At 39.7% G+C, this 12,346-nt stretch overlaps 1 protein-coding gene across 2 annotated transcripts in view; it reads left to right on the top strand.

Moving 5' to 3' along the window:
- rgs9 (regulator of G protein signaling 9) overlaps nucleotides 1-12,346 on the top strand; it is a 127,564-nt gene that overhangs the window by 98,965 nt on the left and 16,253 nt on the right. For both annotated transcript variants that reach the window (XM_062971154.1, XM_062971155.1), the window contains exon 18: nucleotides 11,383-11,882. In XM_062971154.1, the coding sequence (XP_062827224.1) occupies nucleotides 11,383-11,882 (500 nt within the window). The remainder of the gene's footprint in view (nucleotides 1-11,382; nucleotides 11,883-12,346) is intronic.

The raw sequence follows: 12,346 nt of genomic DNA, 5'->3' as shown, positions 1-12,346 counted from the left end.
GGTTTGACTCGGCTTTCTTTTTTAACAAAAATACTGGTGAACAGTACAAATGAGAATCTGTAAAGGGAAATGCTTGAAAAAGAGTGCTCGAACAACCATAAGTTTAAGAAAAACTCCAAATTAAGTAGATATCTACTTAATGTGTCAGCATTACATCTTGCTACTTGTTTTGATCATAAGGTATCTTTTTGTAAAAATGTAGTTGAATGGTTTAACTAGGTTCTTCCACTAGCTACATTTGTAGCAATTACAGTGCCTAATATTTTCCAGAAGACCCTCATTTTAAATCCTGATCCTAGATACACACAACCAGATCCTGTTCACCTTGAATTAGAAGTACATCCCATTGAGCTTAATGGAACTTTCTTCTAAATATGTATAAGCATGTATCCTCATTGAAAGGAACAAAATTTATGCATATCAGTTAGTGCAGTTCTATCTCACAATCCTATGCCAGGGAAAGATAGACGTATAGTCAACTAGTGTAAAGTAACAAGAGAGCACTTGGATTTGTTCTCCATCATGTGGTGGCCTAAATGTTCCTCTATTTCAGTGATTCTCAATCTTTTTTTGACCAGGGACCACTTTGACCAGGGACCACTCTCCAACATTAGTACCAAAACGGTTATAAATCAGTTTTTGGTCAACTTTAGATTCAATTTGGTTATTTGGGGTGTGATTCAGAAAATTGCATTGGATAGACCACATCAGCTCTGTTTTCTGCTACAGACCATATGCCATCCAGTAGTTGTCATCTGCTTGCCTACAGAAAACCATATTTAATAATCTATAGTCACAGACTTTATTTTAGGTCTCATAGCCCACCAATGGGCCGTGGCCCACAGGTTGGGAACGACTGCTCTATTTCATGACAGAACAACTGCCATTCAGCAGTCAGATAGTAAACAACTTGCCCCTACAAGACAAAGCCATCCTGTTCCTGGTTGACGGAACTGATGGCTTTGCTACACATTTTTCATTTTTTAATTCACCATGGTATGTATGCGTATGTGTACTTTATTTGTAAGTCACTTTTCTATTATGTATACAATGGGATGTACAAATAAATAAAATGGTTAATGACTCCAGATCAAAGCCAATTGCCTCATTTCACCAAGTGGCCGTATCTGGAGAAGTGTTTCATTGTCAGGTAGGCTTCCATCCTCCAAGCCTCTATTCAATATGTTAATCAATTGGCACCTAAACCTGCAGCCCTCCTCATTCACATTAGGAGAAAAACAATAGAAAACGATATATAGATGCTTTATAATAGTATGACTTAGAGCAGTGGTTCTCAACCTGGGGTCCCCAGATGTTTTTGGCCTACAATTCTCAGAAATCCCAGCCAGTTTACCAGCTGTTAGGATTTCTGGGAGTTGAAGGCCAAAAACATCTGGGGACCCCAGGTTGAGAACCACTAACTCAGAATGAGACATACTAGATGAAATGATTATGCTATGCAGGATTGTGTACTCCTGCATGACAGGGTTGGATTGGATGGCCCTAGTGGTATCTTCCAACACTATGATTCTATGAGAAGTTCCTCAAAACACAAGAAATCATGGACAATTGATGAACCTAAATTATTTACAGGCTAGAGCAGTGGTTCCCAGCCTTTAGTCATCCAATTGTTTTGGACTTCAACTCTCAGAAATCCCAGCCACTTTACCAGCTGTTAGGAATTGTGGGAACTAAAGTCCAAAACATCTGGAGGACCAAAGTTAGGGAGCCACTGGGCTAGAGGATTATTGGTGACATATGCCTGTGTATGTAGCCTTTATTAGGGCAGCATCCTGATAAGAATGACGCAAGTGGCATTCCACAGGCCTAACCACCACACAGGAGACTCCACTTTTCAAGGCATTCCATAAATGCATGCTTTGAACTGGGATGGAGTCGGATGGAGGCAGCTATTGACCACTGCACAATGGGATCATAGATCAACATGACCTAAGTTATGTAATTGCTTGCACAGTGGTATGCCAACAATGCAGTGCACCCACAACAGAGCTGTGCTGGTATTGTGTGCCATATAACCCCTATATTGATCTTAGCCACAGAACTGAACTTTATTTTCCACCACATTTGTAGCAGTTTCACTGATATACATACTTCAGAATAATTATAACTTGAAAGTAAATTGAACCATAAAACCAAAATGTGTATGATTTTTTAAACCATACATCACTACCTCTAAATACTAAAATTATTACACTTTTCTCACAGTGTGGATTGTCAAGATTTTTGCATTACCCTTGGATACACGTCAAACATCATTCCCTGCTGGCTTACATCAACATGCTTTGTGATATTCCATTATTTCCTCTAACTTGATCAATGTTATTAATGAATTCACCTCTCCCTGCAGCCAATTTCTCACATTTGTCTTTGTGTCTTCTCACATTTGTTTTCATCACACCAGCAGGATAGCTAAATCAGCAGGTTTGACTCTTGCTTTTGCTATTTCTTGGCTTAATCACTAAGAAGGAAAAGGGAAAAAGTTATTCTTTTCCTCAAAATAATTGTTGCTTTAATATTCACCATCTGCAAGAGATAGCGAAGAGAAGTTGCAATTCAAAGTGGAATACTTCCTAGAACTCTGTTTTTGAGTAGAACACCTTGGACTGTATCAACATAAACTATTGTGTGCCCAAAGGACAAGGCATACAAAGAAAGGAAACATAAGAATAAGGTAAATTAATTCTGCCAGGCTCCCGCTTTTAAGGTTTTTTCTGCAACCAAGTATACACAATTTTCACTAAGGAGAAATTTTAACTATTCTATCTTTGATTTAATTGGGATTGGGATTGATCCAAATCCATTTACATACAAGGTGATATGCAAAGTGAAAACAGTGCTCAAGAAACAGCAGTAATTTACAGCTACATGCACAGAAACATTAAGTACAATTTATAAAAATATAAAAATAAATGGAGTATTCTGCTTTTCTAGTTTTAAACTGTACTTCATTTTCCTATACATTTTGTGTGAATGTCATTCCTTGAATGCTGTTTTTTATTTCGTACATTGTTGTGCATATCATTATATACAAAAATAAAGAAGAAACAAGATATCTTCATTGGAATACATTGCTAAAAAAGCAAGGTAGGGCACAAGTTAGAAATTAGCAATTTTTCAGAAAAAAAACAAGATTCTGGCCTGGATTTTATAGTGCATCAAGGAATTAAATTGGGGTGCAAATTGTACCCCCCTCCAGGTGTTGTTGGGCTGCATCTCTCAACAGCCTTAGCTAGCACAAGCAGTGGTGAAAAATGCTGGGAGTTGTAATTCAACAACATTTGCAGGACTGCATTATTCCCACCCCTAACATCCTGGTCCTGTAGATGGTCTGGCACAATTTTATCTATAGTAAATTTGGAAATGTGCCATGGAGGACTTTGAGACTGACAAATTTAAAGCAGTATGTTAAGGAGCCCCAGTGGCGAAGTGTGTTAAAGCACTGAGCTGCTGAACTTGCAGACCAAAAAGTCCCAGGTTCAAACCCCGGGAGCGGAATGAGCACCCACTGTTAGCTCCAGCTTCTGCCAACCTAGCAGTTCGAAAACATGCCAATGTGAGTAGATCAATAGGTACCGCTCCATGCAGTCATGCCGGCCACAGTGCTCCATGCAGTCATGCCGGCCACATGACCTTGGAGGTGTCTACGGACAATGCCGGCTCTTCGGCTTAGAAATGGAGATGAGCACCAACCCCCAGAGTCAGACATGACTGGACTTTACCTTAATACAAGAAGAATTAGTCTGTTTGATTCATTGCTGAAAGAGAAGTTATTTTCTCTTAGCATACATTGGATGAATTATTACACTTTCATTGGATGAGATATTACACTTCCCATGCCACTAATCAATTGATCCAACCATGCCTTATTATTAACCATAGATTCACAGCTGCTTCTTGAAATCTCTCTTCTTGTCATTAGTTGTAAAACAGTTTCTAGTAGAGTTGTGTGTGAAATTCATTTTTCCCGTTTCCTTCATTTCTTTAATTTCTGTTGGTACTTTGGGAGTAACAGAAAGCCCCCTCCCTATACGAAAATCAGCTTGACATGAAAGCAAGCAGGAGCCGATCATGGCTCCAAGCCTAATTTCCAGCATCACAGTTTAATCATTTTTATTACGCCCCCAGCAAACAAAAAGTAAAGCCTAATTCCCTGAAACGACTCTCCTCTTCCAGGAGGGCATCACTCTTCCTTACCTGGAAGTGAGAAGCCTCCTTAAACTGCCTTGGAATGGAAAGAGTGTGTGGCTGGCTGACATAGTGTAGCCCGGGAGAGAAAGCGTGCATGCCTGCAGCTGAGCGCCTCCCACAACTTGCCTGCTTGCCTTAAAAAGAGAGTGAGTGAGTGGCGTGCAGGCCCAGAAAGCACGTGCACCTGCTAGTGCCTGCAACTGAGTGCCTCCCTCCTCTACAGTAAGAATTTCTTACTCTAGACGAGGCACTTGGCTGCAGGCACTTGCCGATGCACACGCTTTCTGGGCCTGCCCACCACACATGCATTCTCCTTGGAAAGAGTGTGTGTGTGTGTGGCATGCAGGCCCAGAAAGTACATGCGCGCCTGCCAGTGCCTGCAGCCAAGCGTCTCCTCTAGGGTAGAAAGAAACAGCAGGTAAGAACAAGCCTCCTTAAAGAGCACGGGAAGGGAAGCCTGGGAAGCCCCCCATAATGGACCAATAGAAAATGGATCTTTTGGCACCACAGAGCGAAAACAGATATCTGTCCTCTCGATTTCAGGAAGCTCCTGAAAAACAGATTGGGGCCCCCACCAAAAGCCGAGACATGAAACGGGTCAAGGTTTACCCCAAATACATACCCCTAGTTTCTAGCATATATAGTGAAGGATGTTTAAAAGCCTTGCCTACCAAAGGCTTCTGGGGAACTATATACCGGGGCCGGCGGGAGCGGCCACTGTTAGCTCCAGCTCCTGTCAACCTAGCAGTTCGAAAACATGCCAATGTGAGTAGATCAATAGGTACGGCTCCGGCGGGAAGGTAATGGCACTCCATGCAGTCATGCCGGCCACATGACCTTGGAGGTGTCTATGGACAACGCCGGCTCTTCAGCTTAGAAATGGAGATGAGCACCAACCCGCAGAGTCAGACATGACTGGACTTAATGTCAGGGGAAACCTTTACCTTTTTTATATATCTGATTAAAAATATGGGGCTGTGGGAATCAAATCAGGATGGACTACAGCTATGGAGATGACCTTGTTAAAGAAAGATGGAAGCATGCCTGATGGGAGGCAGAAAAATGGACAAATAAAGAAAGTTGCACATTGGAGGTTTTCATTTCATATAGGGAATAATACACTACTGAACTTATGAAAAATGAATGGCTCATTCTGTTTCTTGTTTGTGTGAGTTCAGCATGCATTGATTGAGAAATGTGCTGCATTTCATTTCCATCTTAATCCTCATTTTTAAAAATTATGTCCCCAATGTCATATTTAAACACTACTTTCCCATAAAAAACATGTCTAAATATATGTTTTATTGTACAGTACATATATCCCTATATATTTTTGTATATGTCTACACATTTTAGTCAAAAGATCTACTACAAAAACCTGTGCTCTTATCAAGAAAAGAACCATTCATTTCTCTGAGTGGAGTGGCCAAAGGCAAGGGCTTAGTTGATGCTGAGCCACCTTAAAAGAAACATTGCCCCTCCCCCCAATGCGCTCTCTCTATCATGGCTTTTTTGAATTCCTGGGTGGAGAAAATGATGCTGTTGGGTGCAATGACATTCTCCCTCGGGTAGCATTGGTGCTTTCACCTTTCCACAAATGACCTTAGGTGTGTCTGTCCACAGTTCATATCAAAATCCATAATTTTGGTCCCCAAACCTGTCCTTGAATTATACATGAGGTCAACTTATACATGAGTACATGAAATAGGTATATTTTTGTTAATTTCTGAGCCAATAACTGCATTCAAAGATATGCAAAATCTGAAGAATTACTGGCTTCTGATCTATACATTATACTATAAATGGCTTTTTGGTTCCAATGCATAGAATATTAATTTCATCCCCTTCCCCAGCCTCTATGGTGAGATTTGCTAGAACAAAACAAACCATCTTAGGATTTTTTAACCTTTTCCTTCTGAGGCTATCTTGGTCTGTTATGCCTTATTAAATAAAAAATAGAAATAGACAATTCCACCAAATTTGGCTTAAACTTGGGGGTGTATGCTTCCATCAAGCTTTGGGACATATAAAATAATTTGCTCAGAGCTCCATAAGATTATTTATTAAGTAATGGCACAGAATTGCATGCAGAAAAGTGTTTCATTTATGTGCACTTCTACACAAAAATTAGCCAGCGTATGTAGAAATTAACACCAAATTGGATATGGTAAAACATCTAAGCTTTGCCTCATTCAGAATAATATCCCCATATTTCCAGAATAATATCATTTGTCAGGCACATAGTTCCTGAATATTGAAAAGAACATGAAAACAAAGACAAATAACAAGCACTGCCCAAGGGAAACCTTGATAGATCTCACACCCTGTCAAGAGACATACTTTTACATGACACCAATGATGGTGTTGGCTCAGTTCTCCCCAAAGACACTAGGCTTGTGCATAGATTCAGTTTGGTCAATTCCCTTCAGCCAATCCATCTTGTTTGGCTGGCCATAATGGTAAGGACTCAGCCACCATATTTTTTTTCACCTGAAATGGACCACGTGGCTGCTGGATGTGGCTTCATTTCTATTTGGGAGCACGTGGCACATGCTTCCTTTACACCATTGCTCGAACCCAGATTCCCTTGAAAGGAAGAAAGGAAAGGGTCCCAGGAATGGAAAGGGAAGCCTCATAAGTTCCTGGATCTTCCCAGATATTTCGGCTGCCTAGCCGAAAACAGATTTTCCATTAGCCAATTTTTGGGAGGCTCCTGAAAACGGATCTGGGTACAGGCCTGTAGCGAGGGGGTGGTTTTAGGGGTTCAACCCCCCCCCTGAAATTTTTCAAGTTATAAAAAAATCTGGTTTACTCATGAATTTTAACTGGTTAACCAAATCCCCATGCTAAGTCTATGAGATGCAAAACATTAAGAGTCCCTCCAGGCACTATCTCAAGCAGATATTGACAGGTTTGTAGCGGGGAGGGGTGTGTGCTAGGGGTTCAACCCCCCCCCCCCCGAAATTTTCAAAACCCCTCCCGAATTTTTTTTCTGGCTACGGCCCTGTCTGGGTACCCAATGAAATCTGGATACCAAAAATGGATCACCCTCCGGCCGAATTGTACAAGCCTAAGAAACACAGTTCCTGCAGTCACAGTCTGGTCTATGCCTTGGGCTTTCATCTTTTCACTGGCATGGGTACCACTACCAAATTTTCTGGCATAAGCCAAGGTATATTTTCCAAAGCATTTCTGACCTCCAAGCCATAGATTCTTGATGCATTTCAAACCTTGAGCCCCTTGTGATAAAATCGCTGAGACTCTTGAGAGTTTTGTATAAACATCTCCATGCAGAAAGTCTTGGTCCTTCTTTATTCAGAAAAGTGCTGGAAGTCCAAAACTGACTCCAAACGTACATATCAAGGGACGAATTATGCTACAATGTTATCTGAACTCATGACAATGACCAATATTTTTCATTCTCAACAGTGAATGAAGGGAAGGATGAACTTAGATACCAGGGTAGGATATTGTTTTATCTATGCTACTCCTTGGGGAAGGAAGGATGTGGCTTTTAAGCATGCTGTTGTCCGAATATACATTTGCCAGGAACCAGCGACCAGTGCCCAAATGTGATAGATTGTGTCAGAACACTAGGGACTCTGATTATGACAGTAACTATCATGGATTGTCCAAGATACTTTGCTGCCAGCAAAGGTGTTTTGGTATTTGATGCAGAAAATCCCACAAGCAGTTCTCCCTAACCCTATTACACTATGTTACACAATTTTTGTTCTTGGGTTATAAATGTTATTTCCTAATTGGTCATATCATAAAAACATGGATTTTTTTATTAAACTGCAAAAACTTACATACCTCACAATCTCTGAGGATGCCTGCCATAGATGTGGCCGAAACGTCAGGATAAAATACTTCTGGAACATGGCCATATAGCCCGGAAAACACACAACAACCCTGCAAAAACTTCGTTGCAGTCTGTGCACTGAAAGGTCAATATTGTATATTTAAATTAAGGAAAATTACAAATGAACTGCTTAGACTGAAGGAGATAATCGTACTACCTGCAGCCACAAAAACAAAATTTCTGGAGTATAAAAACTACGGTACTTTCAAATTAAGTTCCACACAATTAAACAGGAAGTAACACTTTCAAACCAGGAACAAAAAAAAAATCAAATTGTTACATAGTGTTAGTAATAATAGAGTAATAACCAATCCAATTGCTAACAAGTTTTCTGCCTTTTCATGGCTCCCCAAATCTGTTGCTTGAGACAGCCACCCACCTTCCTTAATGGCAATGTTTGAATTGGTGACTATGATCTAAATGCTTATCACTGAGACATAAGTGGCAATAACACACACTTGTAATACAGCATTTGTGATGTGAAATCATTGTTATGTTCACTCAGAAGCTGCATATATTTTATTATCTGCCAAGCTTATATTTCAAGAAATTCATAAATTCACAGTTAAATATTCGGTGGCTCATGAACTAATATCAACATCTCTGTAAGTAACCTAATTACTACACATTCTTTCTTCTAGAAAGGCAGGAACTATTATTTCCAATTACAGCATGCTAATGCAAATACTGTACTGCCGCAGCAAAACAACGTACGCATGTCATCTTTTTATAGCTTTATATAGCACGTCATACTGTGCTTCTTTTACAAACCTAATACAAATCTGAAATAAGCCTCACATGACTTCCTTATATGGAAGTCATGTACATGTTTTACATACATAGTAATCCTATTAAAATGCTATTCTCTGGAATAAATTATTTTTGTCAAATTTGTCAATACTCCAGCAGAGCATTTCTAATAAACTTTGTATTGCAGGAGGGCATGTAATAACGATCTTATGGATTACATGCTATGTTAATCAGGACATTACTTAAGATAGTAATAAATACTATGAAGATACTATTTTTTTTACTTAAGATAGTAAAAAATCCCCAACCTCTTGTTTCTTTTGTTTCTGCTTTTGGCTCACTAGTCCAAATTAATCCTGTTTTCCCTTGTGCTACAGAAATCTGATATATATACCAAAGGTTATTCAAATCTCTCAGTTGGTTCCTGAATTATGCCTTATCACACATAGGCATCTTTTCTGTAAAAATGATATTTCTATGATCTTTAAAGTAGTCTAAAATATAAAAAGGAATCAATTGTTTAATTAAAATATTTCAAGTATACTCAGAGAATACAGCTTGAATTTACAGTATATGAAATGCTTGGGACTAGAAGTACAGTAGAGTCTCACTTATCCAACACTTGCTTATCCAACGTTCTGGATTATCCAACACATTTTTGTAGTCAATGTTTTAATACATCGTGATATTTTGCTGCTAAATTCATAAATACAGTAATTACTACATAGCATTACTGTGTATTGGACTACTTTTTCTGTCAAATTTGTTGTCTAACATGATGTTTTGGTGCTTAATTTGTAAAATCATAACCTAATTTGATGTTTAATAAGCTTTTCCTTAATCTCTCCTTATTATCCAACATATTTGCTTATCCAACATTCTGCCGGCCTGTTTATGTTGGATAAGTGAGACTCTACTGTAATTTTATTCACAATTTTAAAAATAATGTGCATGAAACAAAATTTGTGTACAATGCATTGAACATTATCCCAAAGCAAAAGTGTTGCTGTCTTAGCTATTCATATGGACAATTTCAAATTTTGGAGTACAGTAGAGTGTTGGATAAGTGAGACTCTACTGTATTTCAGATTTCTGGATGAGGGATGCTCAACCTCACGTGCACCTCCTAGACAAATCATAGGGATTGTAATATAACAATCCCTATTATTTGTCTAGGAGGTGCACATCAGGTCAGTCCACAATATGAAAGTCACAAAGAATGAATTCCTCAATCGTCCCAGTCACTGAACACATAAAAGGCTTTATGGGAGTCTACAGTCCCTACGAATTTTCTATGCATTGGCCAAAAAAAAGCAGTTTGTACAGTTGAAAGTAACATAAGTACTATACTTTGAGAATTGGTGGGAAAGAATTTGCTTAATTCACTTCTGTCTTGATGTGGAAAAGAGAGGTTGATTGTCTGAATTCTTAATGATATGGTTTTTCTATCTCAAAACATTATGTTAGTTTTTATCATGGACCACATATTTGTTTGGGAAGTGTAGTGTGTATTCTGAAACTGTATTAGGAACAAAAGCAGTGTGTTTCTATAGTAAGGTATTCACAGGGGTTATGTTCCCGGACTTTAAGTAAGCAAACTAAAATGCAGATAATAGTAAACCTTATTGAAATGAAGAACTTCTGCCCCAAGAATGTCATAGAGTCATGCTGGAAGACCTAGAAAATGCCCAAAGAGTATATATTTTTTTGGATGTGGATGAATGAATACAGCAGCCATACTTTTTTTTTTAATGTGGTTTTTCACTCTGACTTTTATATCTCTCTCTGCTGATGTAATGGACAAGGATAAAGTATAAAGATAACTTTAGAAAACGTACGTGAACATGAGGAAGAACTTCGTAACTGTGAGAGCTGTTCAGCAGTGGAACTCTCTGCCCTGGAGTGTGGTGGAGGCTCCTTCTTTGGAGGCTTTTAAGCAGAGGCTGGATGGCCACCTGTCGGGGGTGCTTTGAATGAGATTTTCCTGCTTCTTGCAGGGGGTTGGACTGGATGGCCCGCGAGGTCTCTTCCAACTCTACGATTCTATGATTCTACGTGACTGCCATGTTTTAGGGGCCCCTGGTGGCACAATGTGTTAAAGCGCTGAGCTGCTGAACTTGCGGACCAAAAGGTCCCAGGTTCAAATCCCGGGAGTGGAATGAGCGCCCGCTGTTAGCCCCAGCTCCTGCCAACCTAGCAGTTCAAAAATATGCAAATGTGAGTAGATCAATAGGTACCGCTCCGGCAGGAAGGTAACGGCGCTCCATGCAGTCATGCCGGCCACATGATCTTGGAGGTGTCTATGGACAACGCTGGCTCTTCGGCTTAGATATGGAGATGAGCACCAACCCCCAGAGTCGGTCACGACTGGACTTAACGTCAGGGAAAAACCTTTACCTTAAGTAGGAAGCATTATAGGACATTACACAAGTTTGAGATAGACCAAACAGTGAGGAGGCCAAGAGCTAGGGAATCCCTTTCCATTAAAGGTCCCCTTCTCCCCAGGAATTCCCATGCAAGTTGCTGTGCTATAAACACTCTCCTTTTCTTTCCTGCAGCGATGCCAGTTTACTGCTCCAGTTCACCATCTGACTGTTTACACTGGTGCATCTGACTGTCCCAGTATTCTTCCTATTTCCTGTCATACTCTGAGTGGTCGTCCTTCCCAATGCCCTGGACACATTACTCTGCCAAACAGCACTAGCCACCCATTATCTCTGAATGTAGCTGAAAACAGCACCTCTGGAATGAATAGGGCCTGGCATGCCAATGGGACTAGCCGCAGTCCCTTCCCTTCCCTTACAGAAAGGAATGAGATCTCCATGGATTCTGAAGCAGGACCCTGCCACAGCTCCCAGGATGCTGTGAGTTGTGAGAACAAGCTGCTGTCCAAGTCCCGGATGGCCTTGTCCCTCAGCAGGTTCTTGAAGCGGGGTTGCTTGAACTCACCAGTGTTTGCAACGCTCTCTCCCAAGTGTCCTGCAATGAGTCATGCGAAAGTGCAGCCATTAGATGCTCTGAGCCAACCACTGCAACAGAAGTCCAAAAAACAATCCAAGTGAGTATCGTGTGGATTGTTCTCTTATGTTTTGCCTTGAGAGTTATTACAGATGGGAATGATTCTAGTTACAAGTAACACAAAACGTGTCTTTTAAAAAAATAATAATTATTGATTGTTTTGCACACAGTAGTGAAAAATATAAACACAAGTAATAGTGGGAAAAAAGAAGAAAACAAACAACAAGAAACAAACATATAACAAAATTAAAATAAAATGTAGCAAGAAAAATTCACAGAAAACCCCCCTAATACCTAATACAAATATAAACTAATAAAAGTAAGTATAAGAACAGAAAGCAATTGAGATAAACAACTGGTCGTAGAAAACATCTCTAATCCACCGTGAAATCTTATAAACACAAAGGAAGGAAGCAAAGGAAAAAAAAGAAGAGAGAAGGAAAGACAAGAAAGAAATTTAAAGAAAAAGAAACAAAAAGGAAAAAAAATCATCATAATAAATTG

Source organism: Anolis carolinensis, chromosome 2, assembly GCF_035594765.1.
Source record: "Anolis carolinensis isolate JA03-04 chromosome 2, rAnoCar3.1.pri, whole genome shotgun sequence".
NCBI classification, from domain to species: Eukaryota; Metazoa; Chordata; class Lepidosauria; order Squamata; family Dactyloidae; genus Anolis; species Anolis carolinensis.
This window is presented reverse-complemented; position numbering and strand designations above follow the sequence as displayed.